This window comes from Suillus bovinus (assembly GCF_016758785.1).
Source record: "Suillus bovinus strain UH-Sbo-P2 chromosome Unknown EDB93scaffold_8, whole genome shotgun sequence".
NCBI classification, from domain to species: Eukaryota; Fungi; Basidiomycota; class Agaricomycetes; order Boletales; family Suillaceae; genus Suillus; species Suillus bovinus.
In genome coordinates, this window is record NW_024542064.1 from 760,747 (window position 1) to 787,069 (window position 26,323).

At 47.5% G+C, this 26,323-nt stretch overlaps 10 protein-coding genes across 10 annotated transcripts; 5 read left to right on the plus strand and 5 right to left on the minus strand.

Moving 5' to 3' along the window:
- Positions 1 to 55: 55 nt before the first annotated feature.
- EDB93DRAFT_1247129 (uncharacterized protein) lies at positions 56 to 1,634 on the minus strand (the record flags this gene model as incomplete). Its single annotated transcript, XM_041452548.1, has 13 exons — positions 56 to 203; positions 260 to 285; positions 352 to 392; positions 442 to 552; positions 606 to 753; positions 812 to 888; positions 937 to 969; positions 1,040 to 1,058; positions 1,108 to 1,136; positions 1,195 to 1,291; positions 1,345 to 1,377; positions 1,432 to 1,512; positions 1,569 to 1,634. 13 exons carry the CDS (start codon positions 1,632 to 1,634, stop codon positions 56 to 58), a joined length of 909 nt encoding a protein of 302 aa, XP_041311287.1.
- Positions 1,635 to 2,214: 580 nt separating this feature from the next.
- Positions 2,215 to 6,080, plus strand: EDB93DRAFT_1308135 (DNA polymerase family A-domain-containing protein; the record flags this gene model as incomplete). Its single annotated transcript, XM_041454775.1, has 3 exons — positions 2,215 to 2,598; positions 2,649 to 4,060; positions 4,113 to 6,080. Exons 1-3 carry the CDS (start codon positions 2,409 to 2,411, stop codon positions 6,078 to 6,080), a joined length of 3,570 nt encoding a protein of 1,189 aa, XP_041311288.1. The 5' UTR covers positions 2,215 to 2,408.
- A 310-nt stretch (positions 6,081 to 6,390) lies between these two features.
- EDB93DRAFT_1126694 (uncharacterized protein) lies at positions 6,391 to 7,834 on the plus strand. Its single transcript, XM_041448760.1, has 2 exons — positions 6,391 to 6,873; positions 6,932 to 7,834. The coding sequence occupies exons 1-2, from the start codon at positions 6,663 to 6,665 to the stop codon at positions 7,417 to 7,419; spliced, it is 699 nt and encodes a 232-aa protein (XP_041311289.1). The 5' UTR covers positions 6,391 to 6,662; the 3' UTR covers positions 7,420 to 7,834.
- A 388-nt stretch (positions 7,835 to 8,222) lies between these two features.
- Positions 8,223 to 9,482, plus strand: EDB93DRAFT_878165 (uncharacterized protein). Its single transcript, XM_041457784.1, has 4 exons — positions 8,223 to 8,754; positions 8,811 to 8,941; positions 9,002 to 9,129; positions 9,181 to 9,482. The coding sequence occupies exons 1-4, from the start codon at positions 8,385 to 8,387 to the stop codon at positions 9,326 to 9,328; spliced, it is 777 nt and encodes a 258-aa protein (XP_041311290.1). The 5' UTR covers positions 8,223 to 8,384; the 3' UTR covers positions 9,329 to 9,482.
- EDB93DRAFT_878144 (uncharacterized protein) lies at positions 9,477 to 11,109 on the minus strand. Its single transcript, XM_041457783.1, has 4 exons — positions 11,004 to 11,109; positions 10,511 to 10,951; positions 10,239 to 10,451; positions 9,477 to 10,190 (listed from the first exon to the last, which is right to left on the minus strand). Exons 2-4 carry the CDS (start codon positions 10,806 to 10,808, stop codon positions 9,637 to 9,639), a joined length of 1,065 nt encoding a protein of 354 aa, XP_041311291.1. The 5' UTR covers positions 10,809 to 10,951; positions 11,004 to 11,109; the 3' UTR covers positions 9,477 to 9,636.
- Positions 11,110 to 12,412: 1,303 nt separating this feature from the next.
- On the plus strand, positions 12,413 to 14,180 carry EDB93DRAFT_1079012 (glycoside hydrolase family 5 protein; the record flags this gene model as incomplete). Its single annotated transcript, XM_041445422.1, has 5 exons — positions 12,413 to 12,539; positions 12,595 to 12,788; positions 12,843 to 12,990; positions 13,042 to 13,851; positions 13,900 to 14,180. The coding sequence occupies 5 exons, from the start codon at positions 12,413 to 12,415 to the stop codon at positions 14,178 to 14,180; spliced, it is 1,560 nt and encodes a 519-aa protein (XP_041311292.1).
- A 1,299-nt stretch (positions 14,181 to 15,479) lies between these two features.
- On the minus strand, positions 15,480 to 16,656 carry EDB93DRAFT_878290 (uncharacterized protein). The gene is made up of 2 exons (XM_041457786.1): positions 16,538 to 16,656; positions 15,480 to 16,478 (listed from the first exon to the last, which is right to left on the minus strand). Exon 2 carries the CDS (start codon positions 16,430 to 16,432, stop codon positions 15,581 to 15,583), a length of 852 nt encoding a protein of 283 aa, XP_041311293.1. The 5' UTR covers positions 16,433 to 16,478; positions 16,538 to 16,656; the 3' UTR covers positions 15,480 to 15,580.
- Positions 16,657 to 19,086: 2,430 nt separating this feature from the next.
- EDB93DRAFT_878439 (acyl-CoA N-acyltransferase) lies at positions 19,087 to 20,282 on the minus strand. The gene is made up of 6 exons (XM_041457787.1): positions 20,055 to 20,282; positions 19,898 to 19,967; positions 19,597 to 19,845; positions 19,415 to 19,543; positions 19,313 to 19,363; positions 19,087 to 19,262 (listed from the first exon to the last, which is right to left on the minus strand). Exons 1-6 carry the CDS (start codon positions 20,073 to 20,075, stop codon positions 19,189 to 19,191), a joined length of 594 nt encoding a protein of 197 aa, XP_041311294.1. The 5' UTR covers positions 20,076 to 20,282; the 3' UTR covers positions 19,087 to 19,188.
- Positions 20,283 to 20,970: 688 nt separating this feature from the next.
- On the minus strand, positions 20,971 to 22,926 carry EDB93DRAFT_1200920 (sodium bile acid symporter family-domain-containing protein). The gene is made up of 5 exons (XM_041450942.1): positions 22,714 to 22,926; positions 22,517 to 22,660; positions 22,049 to 22,467; positions 21,641 to 22,000; positions 20,971 to 21,582 (listed from the first exon to the last, which is right to left on the minus strand). Exons 1-5 carry the CDS (start codon positions 22,832 to 22,834, stop codon positions 21,403 to 21,405), a joined length of 1,224 nt encoding a protein of 407 aa, XP_041311295.1. The 5' UTR covers positions 22,835 to 22,926; the 3' UTR covers positions 20,971 to 21,402.
- Positions 22,927 to 23,205: 279 nt separating this feature from the next.
- Positions 23,206 to 25,219, plus strand: EDB93DRAFT_1221461 (S-adenosyl-L-methionine-dependent methyltransferase). The gene is made up of 9 exons (XM_041451151.1): positions 23,206 to 23,382; positions 23,445 to 23,563; positions 23,612 to 23,716; positions 23,764 to 23,991; positions 24,046 to 24,169; positions 24,222 to 24,383; positions 24,436 to 24,626; positions 24,679 to 24,824; positions 24,872 to 25,219. Exons 1-9 carry the CDS (start codon positions 23,289 to 23,291, stop codon positions 24,984 to 24,986), a joined length of 1,284 nt encoding a protein of 427 aa, XP_041311296.1. The 5' UTR covers positions 23,206 to 23,288; the 3' UTR covers positions 24,987 to 25,219.
- The last annotated feature ends 1,104 nt before the right edge of the window (positions 25,220 to 26,323 follow it).

The following is a 26,323-nucleotide window of genomic DNA, read 5'->3' on the forward strand; positions in this document are numbered from 1 at the left end:
GTGTAAAGTACTGTGGATCACTGTCCAGCAAAAGTCACCTGCAGCCTGAACCTGACTAAGCCGTCGCAATATCTTCTGGGGGTTCCCAGACTAGCGACGACATAGGGTGCTGCTCTGACTGATCATTGTTTCGAATATTCTCGGACTCCCAAAGCCGGTAGTGCATACGTGTTGCCAAGAGTGCATGTGCAATGATTTGGGGGCTGTTGATTGCAATGAAGTCAGCATTTACGATGACCACTTGGAGAACGTTACGCACCTGAAGAAAATTGCAGCGTATTCGTACTATGCGTACAAGCGGAATGTCAGCTCGTGTGAAAGCCTCAGGGGTGACAAAAGGATCAAACTGACTTTAAACAGCGCCACACACAGGACGTTGATAGTGCTGAAGACTAGGAGGAAAGAGTTGATTGTGCTGTCATAGATGTAAAATACACGCACGAAGTCCGCAACCATAGTAGAACAAATGGTGCGTGAGGAGAAGTGTAAGGAGTGGCGTTGGCGTTGGTCTGTAATTCTTTACAGCCCTTATAGCGGTAAGAATAACAAGGACTGACGATGACAGTCAAAACTCTAGAGGAAACTATGACAAAAGTTCTTCTTACCAAGTTCTAACATCAGGAGCGCCAGAAGCGCCACCAATAACCGTGGGGTTTTTGCAATTTGAAGTGGTTGGCATTCCATAATATCAGGTACAAACACATCCTCCCTCGGGACAAAGATGAACATGATTATCCCAGCAACTGATACACACTGTTGTCGCGAGATCCCTGAGTAAAACTTAGCAGGGAATTTGATAAAGGATACATACAGCTATGATTACGAACATAACCCAACGTACAGGGCGCTTCACCTCCCACATAGCGCAGGTCCGGAGTATGAAGATGGCTAAGAAACGATGAGAATTGATGAAAGTTCAAGTTAAAATTCACAAACATTCTGCGCAGAATTCTGCAATCATGTTAAGCGCTAGATATAATAGTTGTCAGCACAACGTTAACATCGGTTATAATTAAAAAAGCCCTGCCTGCTGAAAGACTATCTAAACTCTGACAGTCCTATGGGAACAGTGAGGCACGTATACGATTGTCAAGGTCACCCACGTACAGCATTCCCCAAGCCGGGGACTTTGTCGACTGGGACACGAGTGGGATTAAAAACATAATAGAGGATGAGTATATGGCGCGGGCTCACAGATAAGATTGGGAATACGTATAAACAATGGTATATAACGGGCTCCAATATACAGAAACTTTGCAATATTCGTGTTGGCTTGGGCGAGAAACGTTGCCTGTGTGAATGGGGGATGAGACCAATAACTGCGAGCATAAACGGTGTTATCACCTCTTGTTGGAATGTTGACAATAAATCATAAATCTTTCGTCTGAATAAGTGAAAGAAGTTGGGCTAAAAATCCAAGGGGAGACTCACCCAAAGAGCAGCAACCACGACTACGATGCCATTGTCAGAAAGTTTCTGTTTCACAGTGCGAGAGGACACACCATCACTATACTAAGAGTAGTCTCTCAGTTAGAATCAGTGCTGCTTTTGTTCAGAGAGACACTTACATTCAGAACCCGAATGCTCCATACTACCGCCAGGAAATCATCCTGAGGTACGACGGAAGTGGACATGAGGGTAAGACTGAAGGGCTGGCCGGGAAGAAGTGTCCGTTCATCCTTTCAAATCGACAGGTAAGTGGACCAGCAACCTGTGCTTCATCCACGTAGATAATACTTAATATTCGTCGTATATTCAGAGTGTCAGACGTAGTATCACCGCATTCCCGTTGAAAGTGATGGCATCAAGAACGTGAGTGATCGGAGGCGCTGGTAAGCATTATGCGGTGAATAGATATCTGTTTGACCGCGCACTGTCTCCTTCTCGGATTTTTAGAAACAAGAAAATTAATCGCGCTCATTCTTGGGTTCAACGTTCCGTCACGGGGTATCATGACATTTTTAAAAGGTCCGCAACAGCCCACGACCTGCGATGCGACGTGCGTGAATGCGAGCATGGTGCAATCAACACAGGCTGAACTTCAAGCACATCTCTCAGGGAAAGTCCAACTCCTCATAGGACTCGTAGCTGTCACCTACTGAACGTCAATAACGATGAACTCAATAAGCTCGGGCTCACCAACGATGATGATATTGATTAACCTGATTCCGATGCATTGCTCATGGCAGCTCTCGAAAATCGATCCCTTGCAGTGTCTGTGACTGGTGCCGGTGATGGGTCCAAATGTTCATGAAGAGTCTTGGTCGATGACCGATTCAGACCGTGCTGACTAGAGGAGTTCCAAATATAGGAAGAAAAATAGGCACTCATCACTCATTCCAACAAACTTCTACTAGTTACCTGCGCGACATCTAGTAGCGCAAGTCCGACCTGAATGCTAATCACGGATGCTAAAACTTGCGCAAAAACCCAGTGGATCGGCTCGACACTTTCACACCTCTGCTCGAGTAGCTGCACTCGTTCAGAAGCAGAAGCAACATTTTAACCATATACAACCGCGACCTGTCATAGGCGGAGTTGATGTGAAACAAGGAAGAGAAAGAGAACGTGACGTAGTCCGAAAAACAGTCAAGCATGGTGCGCTATGGATTCAATCTCATTCTCCCGCAACTAATAAGATTGGACAGTCAAGCGCAATGAGCTCGGAGTTCAGCTACTTTCTCGGGAATTGCATTCACAAATATTTCGCAACGTCTCATTTCCTGCACCATCGAAAGCATACGTTCGTATTGCACAGGAACATCTGGAAATGCATGGATTAGACCCTAAACAAGGCTCTGTTCTTCCTGATATCGGCTTCACCCTCCCACCCCTTTTAGGCTCAAATATCGATGAGCATTTCTACAGAATGGGTAGTCAGTCCGCTGAACCATGGCTAGACATTGCGAAAGATTTCGCATCCATCCAACTTCCTCCAAAACCCGATCATTGGGATATTCAATCGGGATGGACGAAATACCACTTCCTTGCTGATGGTTCGAGCTACAGCGAGCATGTCGATTTCCCGCAGCACGAAGGCAATGCAGAAGAAGTGCTCACATTTGACGTAGAAACCATGCCCGCATATCATCCTTATGCTATCATGGCATGTGCTGCCTCAAAGAATGCCTGGTACAGTTGGATATCGCCCTGGTTGCTGGGAGAATCGGTTGAGCAGCAACACCTCATTCCCTTAGGGGATACGCTTTCTCCACGCGTAGTCGTTGGTCATAACGTCTGCTACGACCGAGCGCGCATTCGGGAGGAGTACAGCTTACATGGAACTCAGACCCGCTTTCTCGATACGATGGCTTTGCATGTTGCAGTGAAGGGAATATCTTCTCACCAAAGACCTGCTTGGATGCAGCACCGCAAGTCCAAAGAGACTCAGAAAATACGTCGTGCCGAAGCGGTTGAGGCCGTCGTAGAACTCATGCGTGATACGGAGTTTAAATACGAGCAAGAGGATGATGAAAATAAACGAGAAGAACTACGCCGTCTCCGTGCTGATCTCGAGGAGAGTCTTCCGCAGCTCGAAGCTGCCGATACCGATGCCGTGGAAGCTGATCTCTCAAGTAAGCGCTGGGAAGATCTGACATCTGCCAATTCACTGGCTGATGTCGCCAAGCTGCACTGTAATATCGATATGGACAAAGAAGTTAGAAACGACTTCATGAAATCCACGCCAGCAGAGATAGCGGATAACATCCACGACTACCTTAACTACTGCGCGCAAGATGTCTTCGTTACTCACGCTGTGTTTTCCAAGGTCCTATCAGCTTTCCTTGACCGCTGCCCAAGTCCCGTATCATTCGCTGGAATTCTTGCGATGGGTTCCAGTTTCTTGACGGTGAACGAGACCTGGGAATCATATCTTGCGGACGCAGATAGGGTCTACAAGGAGTTAAATGGGAAAGTGAAAAGGCGCCTTGTCGAACTCGCGGAGAAAGCCAAAGATAGGATGGATGACGAATCCTGGAAGGATGATCCTTGGCTCTCCCAACTCGATTGGACACCTAAAGTAGCAGGGAAATCTAGGGGTGTCGTGCCGGCTGAACAGGTGTGTTTCAAGGTTGATATACCGAACTTCTATTGATTTCTTCCTTTTGCAGCCGAACTCGGCGGCGTGCCAATCTGTCCCCGATTCTTCCTCCCGACGTAAAAAGTCCTCTCCTAAGGAGCCCAAGCCAAAGGTGTTTTGGCCGAAGTGGTACTGGGATCTCGCAAAGCCCAAGAAAGACATGCCTCCCGGCACGCTGGATGTCACCGTACGGAATCGCATTGCTCCCATCCTCCTTCATTTGTCTTGGCAAGGTTGGCCACTCTTCCACTCTCGGGAACACGGCTGGACCTTCCGCGTTCCTAGGGACGTCAATTTCCCTACCCGCTTTTCTCAGCTTGATTTCTATGATCCTAAGGATGACATCCTACAAGACATGTGCTCGAAGGGAGGTTTTGTGTTCTACAAGTTACCACATAAAGACGGGGAAAAGGCGAACGTGGGCAGTCCGCTTGGAAAAACGTTCATGAAATATGCACAGGATGGGACGCTTACTAGTCCTGGCGATGAAGCGAAGGATGCACTGGACATGAACGCGCAGTGCAGCTATTGGATCAGCGCGCGTGATCGCATTATCAATCAGATGGTAGTCTGGCAGCGGGGAGCGTTAGATCTGCAGTTCAAACCACCTGAATCTTCCGACGAACCCCAAAAGTGGGGTATCATCCTTCCTCAGGTGATTACAATGGGCACTGTGACGCGCCGCGCTATCGAGAAGACGTGGCTCACGGCGAGCAACGCGAAGAAAAACCGCGTTGGCTCGGAGCTCAAAGCCATGGTGCGCGCACCCAAGGGGTACGCCATCGTCGGCGCGGATGTGGACTCAGAAGAGCTGTGGATTTCGAGCTGTATGGGTGACGCACAGTTTGGATTACACGGTGCTACGGCTCTTGGATGGATGACGCTTGAAGGCACCAAAGCCGCGGGAACAGATCTTCATTCAAAGACAGCGAGCATCCTAGGCATCTCTCGTGACCAAGCAAAAGTGTTCAACTATTCCCGAATCTATGGTGCTGGGATGCGCCATGCAGTCCTACTCCTTCTACAGTCGAATGCCGGTATGCTGCCCGAACAAGCTCAACGCCTCGCAGAAAATTTGTACGCATCAACTAAGGGCAAGAACACGCATCGCACGGATTTGTTTGGGAGGAAATTCTGGTATGGTGGAACGGAGAGTTTCGTGTTTAACAAGCTAGAAGAGATCGCGCTTTCTGAACAACCACGAACTCCAGCTCTCGGATGCGGAATCACAGCTGCCCTGTCAAAGGAGCTTCTTCCGGAAAAATTTGGATCAGATTACATGACATCACGCATAAACTGGGTTGTGCAGTCCTCTGGTGTCGACTACTTGCACCTCCTCATTGTCGCAATGGACCATCTTGTCAAACAATATGGTATCAAGGCTCGTTATCTCATCTCGGTCCACGACGAGTTACGTTACTTGGTTGTCGAAGAAGATCGTTATCGAGCTGCACTCGCGCTGCAAATCGCCAACTTATGGACGCGGAGCCTTTTTGCCTTTAAGCTAGGAATGGATGACTTACCTCAGGGGGTCGCGTTCTTCTCAGCTGTTGATATCGACAAGGTACTCAGAAAGGAGGTTGATATGCCATGCGTCACACCTTCTCATCCTGTCCCTATCCCTCCTGGAGAAAGTTTGGGTATTGCTGACGTTTTGGAGAAGACAAACAGCGGTTCATTGTGGAAGGATGGACGCCCCATGAGTGCGGACTTTACGCCTTCCAAAGCGTCCGACCAGCATGAAAGAGGCTATGAACCTCCTAGGTGCCTCATTCATCGTGCTGAGAGTGCGGCTTGGCTGCGAGCTCAAGCTACCTCCGAGTTTCCTGAAATTAAGCATCTTGCGCAGACATCAGGGCGGGTGATCAATTCCAAGATCAGTGGCGCACAGAGCGGTAATGAAGAAAAAAAGCGTGGGCGCCGGGCGAAACACGCATCGATGGATGTGGGTGACTGGGAGGCGATGCAAGAAGTGTTGAAATCAGGTAACCTAGGGTGAAGTGTAGCACCTGACGTACCGACGGATCATGTTCACAGGGATATCTTATCATTGCTGTATAGTATTTTAAATTAGACCTTGCATAATATTAGAGTATACCCTTTTCTGTTGACTGCGAGATCCGTGTAGACTTGAACTTGTGGGTCCAGGGTCATCAATTCATCAGCGGTTGAACGGATTAACAGTTATCGACGTGTTCTCGTGAGACCGCCATCAGCGCGACGCTTGCCTTTTATGGGTGACCGGTACCGCAGAATCCCGCCTCATAGCCATACTTGGAAATCCCGCCCAGCGCCACATCAAAGGTTCGGCGTCTGTTCTGAAGTTCTTGTTCAACTTCACCATATCCAACGATGTTCGCTGTCCCGCCCATATCACTCGTGCACAGCGCTCTCCAATTAAATCCCGACACACGATGGGCGCGAGAAGTCTACAAATAACTTCTTGACGTCTCCTACGGGATATAAAAGACACGCAGCATGATAGTCGAGTCATTCAGCGTACTGCGCATCTCCAAGTCTGGTAACGCCCCGCCTATATTATTTCTGACTCGCGCAATCTCTCTGACTCCAATCTAACACGATGAACTATCGGATTGGATTCTCTGCCTCGTCATCGCATCACAGGTCTTGGGCTGTGCACAATGCACAATCTAGCTCCAGTAGCCAAGCCTTCCAAGGCCATTGGTCTGCGCTCCAGGGATTGTCTCCGACCCCAATCCCAAAAACTCCTCATCTCCACTCAGTATCACTCCCGCACCCAAATGCAGTTTCACATCAAACTCCTATGTCTTGTATGCAATCCTCCTTTTCGTTCACACTTTACGCAGATCTCACATCTATTGTCGTTAGACCAACATTCTTCTACACCCCACTCTTCATTCATAGTCTTGCACTCACTCTTGAGTTATGGTCCCAATTTGAGATTTAACATCACACAAGATCTGGCACATGTGCAACTACGACCAGGCTGTTCACCTAGCATGCTTCATGAGCTTGCGGTGCAACCTCCAGTCTCTCATATGATTATCACTTCTCCTGAGCTTTGTGCTTGGACGATAGAAGTTGTGAGCCCTCGTGGTATCACTGTGAACAACGTCCTTGCCATGATATGTGAAACGCTCAACCGGAGTGTTGCCTCGCACGAGATGCAAAGATCTTCTCGTGCGGTCAATGCTGCTATCGATTCTTTCAGGGCCAGGTCCCGCGCTGACCCGCGCGAACATGCGCAGGGCGTGAAACGCGTTGACTTTTTGGGTCCTAAAGTTTTCTTTGCTGGCCTTTCCCGAGCTCGAGATGGTTCAGACAGCTGGGAAATTCATTTCGCCCAAAATGTTTGATCCTCGTCATGCGCGGGTCGCCTTGGCTCTTCCTTATCTTTCGGCAGATTGCACTGGTCTAGGTATATCTAGCTCAGTCTCAATGGGCTTTGGTCGGATCTTCATCACTCGACACTGCCCGGTCTAACTTTACTTGGTAATTTGCCGTCACCGCTCTCTTCTTCGCATCTATATTCGACAGCCCCTAATTTGTTTTTATCGCTATCTCTGTCCGCAATTTTTTTTTTTTTTGATTCATGTAACGGAATAGTTTGGAAAGTTTGCATTCATATACCAGGACACTTGTAGTTTTATTAACCACGTACTCAATCTCCACGGCAATCCAGTGTATTCATTACTTGATATTTGACTTGTGATACTCAGTGGGTGGTTCGAGCGGATGAAAAATCTTGATTCGTCAGAGTCGGTATGATACCATTGACAAGTGAGTACTAGTGCGTTCACATTCAACGTTCAGCAGGGGCGCCGCTTGCAAATGAATACTGAACTTTAACACCGTTCATTTCCATGAAACGTTTCCCTCCTGTCAGCGCAGTAAGGGGGCGAACGAATCCTACAGTAATGACTCTCGAATTAATTGAAGAACGAGCTAATGGAAGCCGCGCACTTTCTGTGAGGCTATCCCATATACTTACGTGGTTCCCTTCCTTGTGGTTTCCTGTTGACGTCAGCCCAATAGTAGAAAGTTGCGCAACTTCAAATTAATGGACGCTACGCCGCATTGTATCATCAGGTGCTCAAGATTAGGTTAGATCTCCTACACTCGAAATTCTGGACAGAAATATCAAGAACTTCATTTCTCATGGAGTCCGACCCCCTGCCGCATACCCAGACACTTCGAATAGAACTTGCCAAGTTAGGATTCATAATAAAAATCATTTCACGTGACGTGTGTCAACGCGTTCGTGTCGACGTTTGAACCAACTTCCACCCCCATCACTACCTTGCCCACGAATCATTAAAACATGTTTTTATCTTTTTATCTTTTTATCGTACTCGCGCACGTATTGCTGGCAGTCGCCGCGCGGTCTACGAACAGATACCAAGGTCTCAGGGTCGATACGATACATGCAGATCAACGGCACAACGAGACTCTCGCCACGAGAACGAGCTTACAGAACAAGAAACCTTATCGCTCTAAAAAAACAGGCGCGAAACAGGTCGCCCGCCTCCAAAGGCGATCTCGCTTGCTATTAAATAATACTACCCAAACCCGCCGTCCTCGAGTAAACGCTGCGCCAACGCCTCAGCCTACAGGCCCCTCCTCTGTCTCGACTACCGTCTATATAAACAGCGTGACCGACTTTGCACTTTTACTTCCTTCAAGGGATGGAGGTTCGTCTCTCTTTAGTATTTTTCATTGCGCACTTGATCACGCTGTTCTCCTTTAGAGTACATATCAGATGCTGAAACTGACGCGACGGCGTATTGTACCAATGGATCTAACTGCCAGAACACATTCTCAGCTGACTTCATCACTGGCGCCATTATCTCGGAGGCAAGCGATGGGTCCTATAAACAGGTCAGTGGAGTTTTATTTAGCTGTCTGCGACCATTTCCTCGGTACTGATGGACGTACTAGATCACCGGATGCTTGGATCCCGGAAAGTTCCACTTTGCACAGGACGACGCAGGAGGCCAGATGGATTCTCGATTTCCTAACGGCGCGAAGTGCACCTTCGGGGGATACGGCGCAAGCTTTATTGAGCAGTCTGTTCCGTTTTTCACCTTTGTTTGATTCACTTACCGGATGTTCACCAGGGTCGAGCCCTCTGCCAATCGTTTCTGCCTTCGCTGTTGCGCATCCTCAGATGACCAGGTCAATTGCAATTCACATAACGACAAAGCTGGCTGTCCTGTTGCTGTTCCTGGTGTATATGACTTTGATGGCGGAGTGAGCTGCTCCTGACACGGCAGCGTCAACAATCTATTTCAATCCTTTCATTCATTCACGCATTTGTAGCATGACTGACGTATTTGTAATGCCATTCGTAATGTATCACTATGCCCAAGCCGTTACGGCGGAATACAAAATCATAAAGAAGTCGTGTAATAAATTCATACATATGCCTGATGCCTAAGTATGCTATATAATCGTGAATGCCAGAGATGTAACGCCGTCTGTGGACACGCCGTAAAAGGTTTCGCAGGGATATCAAGCGAACAACCAGAACCAGCTCCGGTTGCTGTAGATCTCCAAAGTTGAAAATCTCGGCTTCAAGCCTTACCAAACATAAGTTTTCCGGAGCCGGCGCCGGGTCCATGCTTCTCCACTTCTATTCCGATCAAACGAGTCTTCCCATGCAGCCAATCCACCCGTCGGACTCCGCCTTCCCATCCGCCTCCCAATCTAGTACACCGTTGTTCGTACGCCTGCGTGACTTTCCGCTGTGCCCTGCTTCCATTACCAAGAGCCTCCCACTCCTGAGGCGTGACTCTCGTGAGAAGCGTCTCATGTAATGCATGAAGAAGGTCGAGATTAGTGATATCTGGCGAGCGCCCATTTCTGCAAGCCCCGACGACTACGGGCCACGGGAACTTATCTGAACGGAGCAGGATACGGGATGATGCTGGAGTCGGCGGGTCTGTGGCTGGTTGAGACAACGTATGGGCATCGACAGGCGAATGTGTAGTGCGGTCGAGAACTGTCCGCGGCGAAGGAGCGTATATGACGTCGTAATTTATGGGCGCAGAGTGAAGTCGAGTAGAGGCAAAGAGAGGATGCATGTGCAGTGCAGGTGCGCGTCTTCCATGTGGATCCATTGCAATATCTGTGCGCCGTTAGATAGCTAATCCCACACCTATTTTAAGAGACTTACATGAATGAGCCGATCCATTCGCGGATGAGATGCTACTTTGCCAAGTATGACGCTGTTGGAGCGAAGGCCGTCTGTCGTATTGGAGAACGTGGGATGCCATGGATGGTGTGCCTGGATGCATGCTTGGATAACCTGAAGAAGAACTTGAACTGGTGCGAGAAGATGCACCATAAGAAACGGGTGGCGCATAATTGTACAAAGGATAATGCCCGACTTGACAATGAATGTCAATTTCAAATGCGCTCGTTGACCGCTGAAGATAGAAGACGTACGATGTTCGGATGACTTGTAGCTGGCACGCCTGTAGAGCGGCACCTTCTCAACATTCGACGGAGTCCCGTATCTCATGTCTCTGGCATCGTCGAACGCGGTATATCGCAGTGGAGATGGACCTGTTGCGGCACTGAAGCTATTGCTTCTTTTTGTCTTCAGGCGTGAGGAAGAGCTTGCACCAGCTGGTGGGCCATAGAAGAAATTTGCAGGATTGCGTGAGCGTGAATGGGACTTGGAATGGTGGTCGTGACTAGGAGACTGGCTGCCACCAAAGATGGAACGGAAGTAAGAGGTCATTATGACTTTTGTTCGTGAAGTGAGTGACAAGTGATAGTCAAGTGTCGTGTCGTTGCTCGAGGTACTGAACCAAGAGGTGGGATGAACTCGGCAAGAGAAGTGTACGGCCGGGTTCTTATAAGCGTAGAGGATAGCCGTTATGCCTGGATCGGATCGCCTGTGAGTTCCAGACATATCCTGGCGAAAAATACTTACATGAAGTAAGAGCACCCCTAGAAAAGCCGTGGAGGTGCTATTGGATGACAAACATGGATTTAATGCCGAGAGGGGAGATTGCAATAAAAGATCTGTTGACCAAAAGCGCATTGTCAGGTCAATGCGGTGGATCAATGATCACGTCTTAGACGCTGTCCGGAAAGTCCGTGAGTAATGAAGCACGACCAATACAGGGAAGTGACAATATAAAATGGCCTGGACAGGAAAGAGTTCCTTCCTGTGAGAAGTTTGAGTAAAGTTCGGAACGAGTAGGAACAACGGTGGCGACGCGGTTGAATGTGTTATACTATCTTGATTGGAAATTGCTACCATGAGGTTTGATGCCAAACCCGTCATCAAAGGCGATTCGGTTCACGACATTCACGACGCATGTAAAACGCGTGTTTTCCTTTTATGGAAAAGGCGCGGCGGTACACCTTTATCGCTGTGGCTTCTCGTAGATAGCACTTTTGACAACAACCTGATTTTCATAGGTTGATAATTTCAGCCATGAGACTAGAAAAGTCTTAAGGAGCTGGTACTCACCATGTCCGATGTGGTACAGAGTCACCAGGTCCGCCGAAAGATAGTAAAGGCGGCGCATGGTCACCCTAATACAGCCAAGCGGCGCGCAAGAAGTCTTATCAAACCCGACATGCAAAGGGCACGCGAGATATTCGGTTGAATCACACCAAGCGGGGTCTAGACTCTTGTGGCGCTTAAGTAAAAGAGTACTAAGGAAAAAGAAAAGAGGGACAGACCTCATCCGAGTTCGCTAAGGAAATGAAGCCATAGCGAGATGAACTATTTCCGGTTAGACAATCTGATTGCACCGCAACGTCTTCAAACTTGAGTTTCCTTCCCAGTGACAGCCGCACTCTCTATGTGGCGAGACAGGTTGTATGAACCAGAGAAGTATACTTCTCTGTATAGAAGCTAAAAGCATGTGCAGCCATCAACTTAGAACGAGAGGAGCAAACCGAAACAAGGTTAAAGACTTAAAGTTGAGTTTTGATGAGTCTTCATGGAATATCCCACAGGTCAGGTCGACCACAGGGTCCAAGCTCAAGATCGGCGGTTGATGAGCAGAAACAAATCAACAAACTGATGGAACAAATGTGCTAATCAAGCATACCTCTTGACAATGCAGTTCCTGGCCTGCGCATAATCAACTACATACAAACTTTTTGGCGCGATACGGCAATATAAGTATTACGAATATTGTTGGTCACTGGTGACAATGAATTGAATGATCAGTCTCAGATCTGTTTGGATCAGAAGCTTTTGCCAAACACGCCTCTTTAACGTTTAATATTTAGTCATTCTGTGAAGTTGTTTGTTGAACGTATGTTGTTTCCAACTTGCAGCCCGAATATTCAAAATACTGATGGACCCTGCAGACACATAACATGCGGAACTTCATTTCTAGGTTAACACACAAGAGACGTGACAGCAAGACCGAATCAGGGCCTGGTTTTCAAGAAACATTTCAAGAAAGCATTTACCGATATCGCAAGCAGCGCGGAGTTAATCTTGGTAAGCTCAACTAAAATGAATTATCCGAGTGAAAAAGCGAGCTTAGCGTGTTCAGGATCGTGGTTCGTTTTAGAGCGGTGGGTATCCGGATCCCCATTTCAAGGCGCCGCCGGCAACGGACAAAGTGATCTGGATGTTGCCAAGGGTCTCCATGCGAAGCAGGTTCTAGAACATCACTGGGACTCCTGGATCACCTCCAACGATTTCGAATGGCTCGCGGCAAGGGGAATCAACACTGTGCGGATCCCAGTGCGCATTTTCTTGTATTAGCACAATGGCTTCATCTCATGCAGCCTTGAACAGATCGGATACTATCATATCTGTGCACTGGACCCATCGATCCTTACTCGAACCGACTTCGATGGTCTTCAACATGTTTTTGAAGGTGCATGGAGTAGACTCGTTGCCGCGGTAATCACTGCCCAGAGCTTTGGAATTGGGGTGTTGTTTGGTGTGCCGTTCGTTGAGTGGACATATCCTATTTCTCACTCGCAAATTTCAGACCTCCATGCAGCTCCTGGTAAACAAAATAAAGATTCACATTCCGGAACGTCGTCCCCGGTAATATCATTTTTCAACAGCAAATTAAACATGCAGCTAGCCATTCGCACTCTCCGGGCACTGGTCACACAACTCATCGCCTTGCGGGCACATGAACCCGCAATTGACAATATAGTTGGTGTACAGCTTCTCAACGAGCCTCACCCTTCATCACACCAAACACTCTACAACTGGTACAGGGAGGCGATCCAAGAGATAAGAGATATAGACCCTGGTTTCCCAATCTACATATCAGACTGTTGGATGACTGATCAATATGCCGATTTCGTCACACACTTACCCTCTTCCTTGGCGCTAACTTGCGTCGACCATCATCTGTACCGGTGTTTCACAGAGAGCGAAATTTCAACCTCAGCAGCGCAGCATACTGCATCCCTTGCTGATCGGAATGCCCCTTTTCCACAAATGTTCTCCCGCGTTTCAGAGAAACTCGCAGCATCAGGAAGTGGTCTCATAGTGGGCGAGTGGTCAGGAGCTTTGAATCCAGGCTCTTTGCAAGGCACAACCGACGAACATCAGGCAAGAGCATCTTACATTCGGGCTCAGCTTGACTTGTTCGAGTTGTACTGCGCTGGATCGTTCTTTTGGACATACAAAAAAGAGTTGCCTGGAGACCAAGGATGGTCTTTCCGAGACGCAGTTGAAAATGGCATCTTTCCCGAGGTCGTGGGCATGGTTCCAGTAAAGGATTATGTTGGACTTGGTGCAGACATTAACGCTAGAAAGGTGACCGCTAGAAATGTAGCCTTGGGTGAGTTCAGCGACTCTACAGCTGCCGCACTGTCCCTTATTTTTTAAGGCCAACATGCATCCTACTGGGCCCGTTTCCCTGGTTATTACGAGCATTGGCGTTTTGAAGCCGGTTTTGATCAAGGCTGGATTGTTGCTTATGACTTCTTCACGTCCGATCGGGCGGGCCGGAATGCCGTCTCAGAACTGGGATTCAAGGGCTGCATTGCGAAAAGGAAGGCGCAGGATCACATACGTGAAAACGGGCGCAACAACAACATTTGGGAGTTCGGTGAGTGTACTATTCAAGATAGTTTCCCTTTCTGGGTTTTGCCGCTTTTCGGCCGGTAGCACGACATACCCGCTATCTCGATAAGTCCATCTGTGATATCGCAGATTTAGGTGGCCCTATTTCTAACATATTTCAGAGCATGGATTTAGCCAAGGGGTAGATTCTGCGAAGCACGATTTTCAGCATCACTACTGTTGATTTTCACGTGTCAGGCGCGAGATTTTCATGGTATATTTCTTGGCCTAATAGGGACTTTAGCTTTTAACGATTTGCTTCCAGAACAGACAATCCATATCTTTGCATGCACATGTCCTCGTGTACGATAATATTCGATTGCTGACAATCAACGCAGACGTAAAGCTTTTCTTGAGTTGACAAAGCAAAGCTATCTGGATGAGTGCTTACCCTTTTCTGTCGACTTGCCATGCAGCTGTCAAGGAAAGTCCTGGAAGAACTTGGATGGCGTGCTTCAAGCTTCTTTGTGTCCCTCCAGTTCTAGTCTATCGTGACCCTTCAACGAGGATGAGCGCGGTAATTACAAACTTCCGTGAGTGCTCCTGTCCTCGCAAGAATCCGAACGTTTTCTCCTTAATGTCATGTTTGAATCCATTTGTCGTTACAACATGACCTACAAATGGCCGCTGCGATCTCCGAGGAGATGTATCTATATTTCCCTCACTTGGAAAACTCACGATTTAAGTTTTTGAATGTTGAGGCGGGAGGACATCACGATCAGCACTGCAGTCTATAGGTTTCTTCGACGGGTATCTGTTATTGTGGCTTTGACAAAGCATGTGTCGCATTCCTGTGCAAAAGACTCGTGGTCGACATGCATGACACAGTCACGGTTACCAACAAAGTAAGGATATCGATCATTGGTCGATAGCGATGTGATGACCCTGATATCTCTAGTACGATGAATAGGTCCGATATGAAACCATGTTGCATGGTTATTCTCCCTACTAGTAACGCGCGGGATTATGATAGAAAGCTTACATTGAACGTTCAATCCTCTCGCGGTAACTTCCCTACGTTTCATTCTCAGCGTTATTTGGGATTATTGGAAACAGGAACAAGGGGAGACTCTGCGGCCACGATGCGAGCTTCTGTGTATTTGCGTGCTGGGTTTGATATAGGCCTATGGCGCCCCGCATGTCATACTCCGTCTCAACTTTGTCTACCCGTCAGATATAAGACGTGGCAAGGTTCACAATCAGCATTCTCCGTCTTCGTCCTTCCCCCTACAAATGCGACTTGAAAGCTTCAGTCAATTTGTATACTACATACATGTCTCGATCACAAGCCGACAAGCATACATGAATCGTAATTTTAGGCACGCTAGACGTCGAGAAGGGGTATATGTGAGATAGTTCCAAGATAAAATCAGTGGGGAACCAAGGCGATAGATATTTGTGACAGATATAGCACAAAGGGAACAGGTCACAAGAAACGGCAACATTCACGTCAACAACTTCCAATGGAGGTAACCATCTTCGTCCGGAGCTCTGACAAGTCCCCTAAAGACATGTCTTTCCATCAAGTAATCAATCCGTTTGACTCCTTGACTTGCTTCGAGCTGAGCAGATGAAGGAATGCTCCTATATCTGCGGGTATATGCTCGTGCAATCGCAGTTTCTTGACTCTGACTCAGCTGGGCCCAGTCAGAGTGAGCGATTTGGCGGTGCAGGGAAGAGTGGATCATCCACAAAACATCGCCAACCGTTAGGGGCAGGGCGCCCGATGTGTCGTACTCGCCATGAACGAGATCCAAGTTGATAGGCCATTGAGGAATGGCGTCATGCGTGATACGCATGCGGGTGATGGTTGGGAATGTAGCAGGCTCCCTTAGTTCTTCAACGGACACCATAGCCGTGTGGTTTGGACCAACTTTGCGCAATGGCGCGAAAGCTGGATTAGCGATGTCGAAGTAGAAGTCCGACACATATGCTTCTCCGTTAAGAAGCGGATGAACCTGGAAGTTCTGCGATGACGTCTGGTATGGCCAAGCAGGGCGATGACCACTGCCGAATGAATGCCGCCGGTTGTGGGTCGGCAATGGAACCCCTAAAAAGGAGGGACTGGGAGTGGTTGCAGGCATCCCTCCATGCCAAGATGGAGGACGACGGGGACGGCATCCATCAGGATAGTAAGAAGTGTTCAGCGTTCCAGGAAGATCGACGTAAGGTGAAGAGGGAGAAGGCGGGAATAGATTTATGGGAGGAATGAAAGGTGATCGCTGGGGCGTATACGGGATAGTATAATATGGAGGAGGCTCGTAGGTCGGTTGTGTGTAGATATATGGTGCAGACATTGTTGCAGTACTGAAATTAAAGGGAAAAGATATCGAGGGACGTCTGCTATTTATTCGATGATAATGGTTAGTTTGGCCGCGGTACCATAAGCACAGCCTGCATACCTATGCTATGACTCTATGTCTGACTTGTCAAGTGACAAAGGCTATTGCTTCACGATGGACAGACTTTGGACGTCTGCGGTTGTGCAAGGACACGTCACAGCTTCGTGGCTCTTGCCAGAAGACTACGAAAGCTGCGAGACTTTTGTGTGGCAGGCAGTGGTAGTTTTGAAGGCTGTTGGCAAATTGCAAACTCGGTGATCATTTACCAGGAGTCTGGAAATTCACTCACTGGCTTCCTGTCCTACTGGTGGGATGGTCGATGTTCCGAGCAAGATGGGATTTAAATCAAGCCTGCGCGCTCTTTGTCAGTGTAAGCGCTTGATCGTGAGTATCAGACTTCCATGAAGCCAAGAGAAAGTTATTTCTCATCATCAGGCTACGGTGATCAATTAAATCGCGGATCATCGATGAGTCGAGCGATCCAATCATCCCACAGCATTCGCAGTCGGCTATGGAGGACACTAATTCATGGAACGTGCCTAAGGTTGCAGTGCAATCAACGAATTTGAAACTCCGATGCTTTGTCCTTTGCACTGCATCTAACTGTAACTTTTATGCTTCTGTCAAGAAATTACTACCCGATATCGCAGCTACGTACCCCCAGACCGTGCATTCAGCGCGTGATCATGTCATCATGGTGGGATAGGGATTGTGACTCAGAGTCGGAGTGCATCAGTCAGCGTATGTACTAGGCTAAGCTTGCGCCGCGTTCCTATCTTTGCGGTTGAGTTCTAGCGTCAATTTCTGCAGACTCACAGATTAACTGGACTGCTCGCATAATCTAGCTAATGGCGAACAAGGTCATTTGTATCTCCATATGGAATAGGTGTAATTCGTCAAGCAGAACTGGTGGCCAGTCGGATGATGCTTCCTATGAGTATACTCATCATACAAGCAAGTCCTTGCAGGTGGCATCGGGGAGCTTGCTGCCCAGTACAGGTAATCTCTTGTGCGAAGATCGCGGCTACCGTTCTATCATTTCGAGTGGTCAAGTCTCTCCTTGTCCATTCGTACTCGAAGACCTCATGCTCCTTATCTCACAGCTCCAGATACCAGGACGTCGGTTGGAGTAAGCTACTGACTTCTTCAGCATGTGCTTTTTCTTGCATAACTATTAAACAGATTAAATTTAGCCGTAGTCACGCAACCAACCCAGGCTTTTCGTCAACCCAAGGCATTCGAATCGTGATGTACTCGTGCCAGGCACCAGGTTTCACTCAGATGGCCCATACATTAATAGTTGGCACGGGTGCGATATGCGATGGTCGCCTATTCAACCCTGGATGAATATGACGTGAATGTGGTGAGGTCTCGCATTTGTGAATGTCGAACGGATATTTCAAACTTGCTAACGTACCGTTTTTGTCATCTGATTTGGATGTTCGCATCTGACGAACCAGTATCATGTGTACCGACACTTGACAACGTCACGAGCTTGTTTTGCATAGTCAACAAATCCAGCGACCTGGATTAGTTCAAATACTAGTATCGTCATCTATATTGCCAAGGGTTTGAATTTTGATGCGGTTGTGTGAGGAAAGGTTTCAATAATTTTGTTTGTGGTCTCGGATCCTGGAGAAGTAGCAATACCACCCGCATGTAATTACAAAACTCACCTCCACTCATAAGGGAGATAATGTTACTCATGTCGCTCTCAACGTGTATAATAGAGTACCGCAACAATTATAGATAGGACGGACGTGTCTCATACATTCAAAATCAATTCAGACTAGTAAATGCTGCCATCACCGGTTTATCTGTAAACGTCAGACCCCAATGCATCCATATATACAACATACAACTTCTGTCTATTCAAAACGCACGGCCCAACAAACTGCTAGATAGTCTGTCCTCTCGAGCATATTGTTCTATTATGATACGCCAACTCGCCCAGATCATATCTTCGAGCAATAAGTCCACATTACAATGATGATACTCACCACGAAACAGAGCTGAGTTCAATTCCATAGCAATGGAGGAGTCGACGGAATCCTCGTTGTGCATCATTCCCAATGAGATCCTCGTGAGCACTTGTACGTGTTTTAATTAGGTTATTCACTGACGGGAGCGGGCAGTTCAGCGGCGACAGGCTGGTAGATACCAGTACGATCTCTCACGACGTGGACTGCTGACCTTGATTCTATCCACAGCCACTATCTGCGTATGCAGATAGGAGGATACTAATTCCTGGAGCTATATTTACGCAAGGGCGAATTCCGACGACGACCTCATATGCATGAGATCGTTACTGCCAGTTCCAAATGTTTGCAACAGGCAACGATTGCGACTGGGCAGGATGTTGAGAATGTGGTCGTGTATCCCAACCATGCATCTCTTTCCACATCCTTGGAGGATATTTACGGAGAAAATGTTGCGCGTCTACAAGATATCAAGAAGGCTATTGATCCAGACACGTTGATAAGGCTTGCTAGAGGATGGAAATTGTAAATCATGGGAAATGCATGGTACAAACTATGAGTTAACATCCAGAAATTCGATGGCATACTTATCAAAAGATTATAAGTGGAGATACAAACACGATATGGTGTCCTCCAGATGGGTAGCGCAAAAAAAGCACAAGACAATTTCGTTGATGACCGACAAACAGGTTTGATATCTTCATTTTATCCGACTCACTCGTTTCTTGCATTTCAAAGTCCAGTTCCCGACTGTCCATCGCCGACCATATACAAATGCCTGGAATCTGCGACCAAGTCGATGGGTACTGTGTTGTGTTAGTAAGTTATGCGGTGCAAAAATACGATACGCACAAGCTCCGTGGTTTCAGGACGATCCTCATTGAGTATGCATCTTCACCATCATTATCTGATTGAATAGTCAATGATGGTAGCCAGACGATCCAAGTTAACAACTCACAGTATCCGGTCTCTTTCCTGTGGATTTGGAATCCAAGTTTATCGCGGTACAGACTGAAGGCAGCTCGATTGGACTTGCGTACGTGGAGCTGAACGTATTCTATGTCGTATGATTCCATCATGGCCTTTTCTGGATATTGTGTAAATTAATATTTTGCACCAAATCAGATGGCGTGAACCAACTCGAGAGCAGCATCAATCGCTTCGCAAGACCTAGCCTACGGTATGTTCGGAGTACGGATAGAGAGTTGACATGACCAACTTGCAGCCAAGGGAATTCGTCATCTGGCTCTCTGGGAAGTGATTGAATTAGTCCTGAATTCATGCGCGCAACCTTCACCCACATCGACGAAAGCACATAGCCTACTACGCGCCCACTGCTGTCCTCTGCGAGATACGAAATTTCTGGCCACGTTATAAAGGAATAGGCCCCTACAAATCTGGCGATTGGAATGGCATTTTCATTGAACCAAAGGAGACTCACAATATCTCATGTGGTAGTTCTCAGGGAGGTTGTGCAAGTTACATTGCTGTATTTTAGTGAGATCCTTTGGCTAAGCGCCAGACGGTTGAGTCATGGAAATAGTAGTATTGAACACAATGTTCAGTCTGCTGGAATCAAGGCAGGTAATCAAACGCACCTCTGCTCTTCGAATGTTCATTGTTCATCTAGAATCTAGAACGTGAGAGGTATGGTGTGTTGTAAGACGCGAACGTAGGAGCCCTGTACTAGTATGGGCGGTGAAGCACGTGTTGGTGCGGCAGGCTGTAAACAGGTGTGTACACAGCTTGGCGCTTTACTAGCGCCTGTACTCGTAACCCCCACTGACGCAAGGCTTGTCGGCGTTCATTTCTATCGGAAAGTCCAGGTTTGCGCGTGGTATAATTGTTACCTAATATGGGACAGCGTGACAGGCTTCGACGGCAGCTAACGGCACTTCCAGCGGAGTTTAAACCTCAACATTTCGAACGGCCACGCCAAACTGTCAATCATCCCGCCAACGCGCCCGCTGCCGCCGCCCAACATCCCCCCCATCATTGGATCGCTGCATGTTCATGATCCACTTCAAATCTACCCACTCATCTTATCTACATTGCCTGCCCAGGACCTTTTCCACCTGCTGCCCATTATCTCTAGCCTTCTGTCCTTTGCCCGTTGTCTGCCTGGTGATAACAACTGTGATGACCTCATTTCAACAAACAGATGTTTCTCTTCTTTTCAGCTTCTCTTTGTGTCCATTGGCAATTGGCATCGTTCCAGATTGTGCAGGCTGCGATGCTGCAGTTCCTCTTTCGATATGTTGCAGACTCGCAGGGATCTGAACAGAAACTCGAACAGGTCGATGGAAAGGGTGTGTCCTCACTGTGGTTGACCGTTTTGTAGATTAACAGTCTATAATAACATTGATGCATCAAATATATTATGACCACTGTATGAGTAGGATTGTGCTTTTTAAAGGCTCCCAACGTGACAACGTCTATGGCAGTAGGCCCGAACAAGCCCGAGAAACAGTAACGAGCTTCACTGCGCACACGGCAACTTTCACACTCCGCTTGGAGGTGTCGATGGGACTGTTCTCGAGAGAACGATAGACATGATTCAGATTCCACACCATCAGTGTGGTCCTCAGCACCCAGTGCATGAAGACATGTTTACTATACCAACTGATAACGGTGAATTGGATGAATCGAAGTAAGGATTCTGGCAGCACGACATTTGAATCCAAACATTGTCGAGCTCACCGTCGTTGTGTAAAGAAATAACAGCGACTGGGTTCGTCTTAAAGATTAAGAAAAAAGCATGCTTATACAAAAAATATGCAGCTGCCCGTCGAACAACACCACAAGTAGGTAAGAAAATGATTCTATCAAAGTCCAAAAAATAACAACCTAATCTATCATCGATTTCTTGGAAGATCGTTTGTGTTGTGGGGTGTAATCTCCAACCATGGGCCAGGAATAGGTTGAGATACTCATCTGTAAGTATACCTACACTTTCCCATTCTTGCACTGCGTTGGAGCCCCCCACTGCAGTCTAACACGCAAATATTGCGCCACCCAGGTGAGTGAAAGAAGGACAGGAACCTCTACTAACGGCCCAATGGTCGCTGCCAACGCCTGATCCGACCCCACTCCATACACAGCGATTGCTACTGCAATTGCAAGCTCCTACGCAATTCACTTGTTTAGTGCGTCATTTTAAATAAAGCGACCTGGAGATACTCACGAAATTGTTGCTTCCTGCGGTAAAAGCCTGCACTACTGCCAGCTCATACGTGAAATCACCATTGTCCGTGTTCCCTTTCCTAAATTCTCGGCGAGCGAGATAGAACACAAGCGCAAAGGCTGACGTCCACATGACAACAAAATATAGGATCATTGGTACGAAGACCCGGAAAACAGAACCGATATTCTGCACAATGTGGTGTCCTTGGTATGCAAACATAACGATGATGGTGTACAGGAGACCGATGAAGGAGAGCGGGGAAAATCGTGGTGCAAAACTCTTGTCAAAGAATTCCTTCGATTTCAGTCGGATGACTGTGAAGCGTGTGATAACACCAGCAAGGAGAGGAATTCCAAGGTACTGTCAAGTCGTTAACACAACAATTACTCTGATATTCAGGATACTCACAATGAGAACTGAGATCGCCACCGAACCATATGCAAGATGAACCCCCTGCTCGGTGTGTCCAACGACGTTCACAAACAAGACGGCATAGGGTGAGTAGAGTATGATTTGGAGCACCGAGTTAAAAACGACGAGAATTGCGCAGTATTCAGCGTCCCCCCCGGCCAACTGATTCCACACCATAACCATGGCAATGCAACGAGCGAGCCCAACGAGGATCACGCCTGTCCTGTACGTCGGGAGGTCGGGGAGCGTAGCCCATGCAAGACCGAGCATAATAAGGGGGCCGATGATCCAGTTCAGAATCATACTAATTCCCATATGCATCCACAAACGCCTGGACAACAATATTCGCGAAAGGGCTTCATATCTGACCTTGGTGAGAATAGGCCACATCATAACAATGAGCCCAATTGCAATCGCTTTAATTCTGTGAGCATGATTCATAACGTGTTGAATATAATTGCTTACGAACGGAGACACTGTAGAATTTGACAGTGTCGAACGCCGGCTGCACACCAGGTACAAACTCGCCTATGACTACCCCGACGATCATGCATACCAATATGGCTGGTGTGAGCGAGCGGTCTAGTATACTGAGCTTCTGAAATAGCGCTATACTGCTGTCAGAAGAGGGGCAGGACGGTGTCACAGTAAAGTTACTGCACCTTGGGGTGCTGCTACATCATGATGGTCATCATTCTCCGACGGCGTGTGGTCCGCCAGAGAATCGACTGGCCTCAAGTCTTGCTCGTTCGATTTCATGACGGAATTCGTATCCTTTTCCATGATGGTTCCAGTAAGAAAGGTTGAGGATGCACGAGAGAGACTTCACCAACTTTTGAGCGTTTTCGATTTTGAATATCGTTTGAATATCGACTACTGACGGACTTAATTTTAGCTTAATTTTTCCTTTTGAGAATCACGCGGAGAACTTCGGCCAAATTACACAAGTATAATTGGTCGATAGGTTGGGTTTTCTTCTGCCTCACGTCCTACAGCCCACGTTCATGGCAGCATTATGCACTAAAAGTTTCCACAGAAATTCCTGTGAGAGTGCTTTCTAATTTTCTATGATTTTGATTTTCTCGTGACTTGAAAGTATGTGGGAATTTTGATTTTGATTTTGATTTTGGTTTTGACTTTGATTTGACTTGGCACTGGATTAGTCAAGCATGCTATATCAATCAAGGTGAACCGTACCAGTGCGAATATCACCCAGCACAACCCCAGACTAAGTACTATGTCTGGAACAGTACCACTCAATGACGAAGGGGTCGTCAGCGCAGTATGCGATGCGTACAGCACCATTGCGAAGGAAGGCGCGCACACAGCATGTAAGTGCTCCATCATCATGTGGCCTAAAGACTCTAAACGCGTTGTCTTAATATGTGACCAGATGCTGAAGCAGTCGCGGAAGCATTCGGATACACTGCGGAACAGCTGAGGTCCGTCCCAGCAGAATCCCACATGGGACTCGGATGCGGAAATCCCGTGGCCGTAGCGTCTGTCAAAGAGGTATATTGTTCGAGAACAAGTCCATTCACATTATAATCGTGATCATAGGGAGAAACTGTCCTTGACTTGGGCTCTGGCGCTGGCATCGATGTCCTTCTTGCAGCTCAGAAAGTTGGTCCTAAGGGGCAGGCCATCGGTCTGGACATGTCAGCAGTGAGTTTTGTTTGAGTTGTGCTTTCACACAATGATAATCGGGGCAGGATATGATCGATCAAGCGCGTAAGAACGCCTTTAAGCAAGGATATAGGCCACCTCAGGTAGTCTTTATCCAGGCGAAGTTGACAGAGCCCCTACCTGTGGCGACAGGCTCCGTAGATTGCATCTTGTCCAACTGTGTCATCAATCTGCTTCCTGATGTGGGGAAGGCAGCCGTCTTGAAAGAGTGTTATAGGATCCTCAAACCTGGTGGACGTCTTGTGGCTGACGATGTGAGCTTCTTGTGCGGCGCGGCCGGTCCCGGTGATTCTGAATTTTGAGTGTAGATCATTGCGAAGAAGCTGCTTCCGGACACCATCCGGTCCGACCTTTCGGCCTATATCGGATGCATATCTGGGGCGCTTCAGCTGGAGCAATTCAGAGCTCTTATGAAGCTTGCTGGGTTCACAGGTGAGTTACAACGTATGCAGTGAATACGTGTGACCTATCGCCCATCATACAGATGCATTATTTGTCGAGAACAACGTAGATCTTGAGGTCTATAAATCCGCTGGACCCACTGCATGCGGTAGCACACCTTCATCTAGCCCCTCAACTAAATGTTGTGCGGCCTATACCAGCACTCTTCCTCAGACCACCATCGGGAACCTCAACGAATGGGCTGGTAGGGAAATAATTATATTAAAACGAAAGGATCAAAATCTAATTTACAAAAGCTTCATACCAGATATACGCAAGGAAGGTCTCCTCAGATAATGGAGCTGTGGACAAATCTCCTCCAGCACTTGATCGATGGTGGGATGCATATCCGAAAGACTATCTAACTTCCGACGAAGTTGCGAGTTTGCTTCGCGACCCTGATTGTTCAGACTATGCTATCATTGACGTTCGGGAGAATGATCGCGTTGTAAGTCGAAGACAGTGGATTGGTAGGGCTGACTGATATTAAATGGCTACAGGGTGGTCATGTTCTTGGAAGTGTTCAGTGGCGAGCAGACACGTTCGCTAGTTCACTAGACAAGTTTTACGATGAGTACGGCAAGACAAAGCAGGTGGTTTTTTACTGTGGGAGCTCCAAAGGACGGGGTTCTCGGTGTGCTGCCTGGTGAGTAGTACCCTTTAAGGTGTCTATCTTGCTAAAAGCAAGTCCAGGTATCAAGATCATCTAAACAGCAGAGGTAATACGGAGTCAAAGGCTTGTGTTCTAGAAGGTGGATACAATGGATGGAGATATCCTGATCTAGTGGATGGAGCAAGCAGTCTGTGAAAGGCCATACGCATGTACGGAATACAGGGTTTCAATACCAAAGTACTGACAAGTGAAGTAAGACGCATTTTCGGGACAGCATCTCGGTCTTGAGGACCCTTGTGACACTACACGTGGTTGTAGTAAATGTGACTCAATTATAAACCCGTATTCGGTTCAGCTGCAGAATGGGCAAATGCCGATCAATGACACAACCGCGTATCATGTATAACAGCAGCGTTGATGACACTGACTAAGATAAGGCAAAGGTTAACTGATAGTACCTCCGAGTATCTTGGAAGCGCAATACCGCCGACCATAAGCCCAAGCGCTTTGAAAATGTCTGCTGGCAAACCGGAATTTGGAATTGGAACATAAAGGGGCTTCCATTTCGAGATAATGTGTTCGACTTCGAGGGTGTGTCCGACGTTGCTGACTTCGGCGAGCACTAGGTTCATCAGTCAGAGCTTGACTAGTATTGAGTCAACTGACCTTACCCACTTAAATGAGGCATTCGTCATGCTGTGACTTCTTACAAGGGAGGATTGTGCCAACAGTTCACCCTGATGACCCTTCATCAGGGTTACATACCGCGCACGAGAGATGTGTAGCGATGGAGGAGACAGAATTCTAATCGATTCGGATCGCATGACAGACGATTATCAATCGCCCGATATGATTGTCTCTCATACGGCACGTAGGTGCTAATTAATCGACAAACCAGGATCACCGAACAATCAATCAGGCCGCCATATATGATTAATCTCCTTTTGAGCGCGAGAGTAGATGCAGGAGTGCCAGAGTAGCCTAATCAGGCCGACGCGAGACGATAGTATGGGGTGAAAAGCCACGGATGGTGTGTATCGACAATCATTTTGGATAGAGCATCGGCGCAGCTCGAATGTCGTTCGATCTACAGTGATCGTCGAAAAAATGTTTCTCGTCGAATGGCTCGAGTTTCCGGAAATAAGACTAAATGAAAATCTTCATAACACGTTTTGCGTCCGCGTAAGCAAAAATCTCGTGAGCGACACGTCAAATATTGAGTCACCAGACTGGAAATGACGTTTTGCGGGAATGCTAAGTGTTAGCGGCACGAAGGGTGCTTCATGATGGTTCTTGGACCTAGAGAAGATGAGGTCGGTGTACCTTTCATACGAATTTCCCATGCCAATGTGCCAAGCGGAAGAAAACTGGTCGAAAGAACCCAAAAGAGAAGAGCATTCAGGCGATATCCACCAACATATATAATCGCAAGGAGCATGCAGATCGATGACGATGACCAGGTTGGGACGAAGAATAGGCATGCGGTTCTGGTGTAGTTATGCCAATGGGCCTGTTGATAGTTGCAGTAACCG

What these genes read in the sequence shown, in the direction of transcription:
- EDB93DRAFT_878165 (XM_041457784.1), top strand. Translation starts at nt 8,385, where the DNA reads ATGTTTTTATCTTTTTATCTTTTTATCGTACTCGCGCACGTATTGCTG. An exon ending in ACTTCCTTCAAGGGATGGAG is followed by an intron (nt 8,755 to 8,810) that starts GTTCGTCTCTCT and finishes GTTCTCCTTTAG; the next exon opens with AGTACATATCAGATGCTGAA. An exon ending in GCGATGGGTCCTATAAACAG is followed by an intron (nt 8,942 to 9,001) that starts GTCAGTGGAGTT and finishes TGGACGTACTAG; the next exon opens with ATCACCGGATGCTTGGATCC.
- EDB93DRAFT_1200920 (XM_041450942.1), bottom strand. Translation starts at nt 22,834, where the DNA reads ATGGAAAAGGATACGAATTCCGTCATGAAATCGAACGAGCAAGACTTG. An exon ending in TGGCGATCTCAGTTCTCATT is followed by an intron (nt 22,001 to 22,048) that starts GTGAGTATCCTG and finishes ACGACTTGACAG; the next exon opens with TACCTTGGAATTCCTCTCCT. An exon ending in CCGCAGGAAGCAACAATTTC is followed by an intron (nt 21,583 to 21,640) that starts GTGAGTATCTCC and finishes TGAATTGCGTAG; the next exon opens with GAGCTTGCAATTGCAGTAGC.
- EDB93DRAFT_878439 (XM_041457787.1), bottom strand. Translation starts at nt 20,075, where the DNA reads ATGAACATTCGAAGAGCAGAG. An exon ending in GAACTACCACATGAGATATT is followed by an intron (nt 19,846 to 19,897) that starts GTGAGTCTCCTT and finishes CCAGATTTGTAG; the next exon opens with GGGCCTATTCCTTTATAACG. An exon ending in GCGATTGATGCTGCTCTCGA is followed by an intron (nt 19,544 to 19,596) that starts GTTGGTTCACGC and finishes CACAATATCCAG; the next exon opens with AAAAGGCCATGATGGAATCA.
- EDB93DRAFT_878144 (XM_041457783.1), bottom strand. Translation starts at nt 10,808, where the DNA reads ATGACCTCTTACTTCCGTTCCATCTTTGGTGGCAGCCAGTCTCCTAGT. An exon ending in CTACAAGTCATCCGAACATC is followed by an intron (nt 10,452 to 10,510) that starts GTACGTCTTCTA and finishes TTCATTGTCAAG; the next exon opens with TCGGGCATTATCCTTTGTAC. An exon ending in GAATGGATCGGCTCATTCAT is followed by an intron (nt 10,191 to 10,238) that starts GTAAGTCTCTTA and finishes AACGGCGCACAG; the next exon opens with ATATTGCAATGGATCCACAT.
- EDB93DRAFT_1126694 (XM_041448760.1), top strand. Translation starts at nt 6,663, where the DNA reads ATGAACTATCGGATTGGATTCTCTGCCTCGTCATCGCATCACAGGTCT. An exon ending in ACATCAAACTCCTATGTCTT is followed by an intron (nt 6,874 to 6,931) that starts GTATGCAATCCT and finishes TATTGTCGTTAG; the next exon opens with ACCAACATTCTTCTACACCC.
- EDB93DRAFT_878290 (XM_041457786.1), bottom strand. Translation starts at nt 16,432, where the DNA reads ATGTCTGCACCATATATCTACACACAACCGACCTACGAGCCTCCTCCA.
- EDB93DRAFT_1221461 (XM_041451151.1), top strand. Translation starts at nt 23,289, where the DNA reads ATGTCTGGAACAGTACCACTCAATGACGAAGGGGTCGTCAGCGCAGTA. An exon ending in TCGGTCTGGACATGTCAGCA is followed by an intron (nt 23,717 to 23,763) that starts GTGAGTTTTGTT and finishes TAATCGGGGCAG; the next exon opens with GATATGATCGATCAAGCGCG. An exon ending in GAAGCTTGCTGGGTTCACAG is followed by an intron (nt 24,170 to 24,221) that starts GTGAGTTACAAC and finishes CCCATCATACAG; the next exon opens with ATGCATTATTTGTCGAGAAC.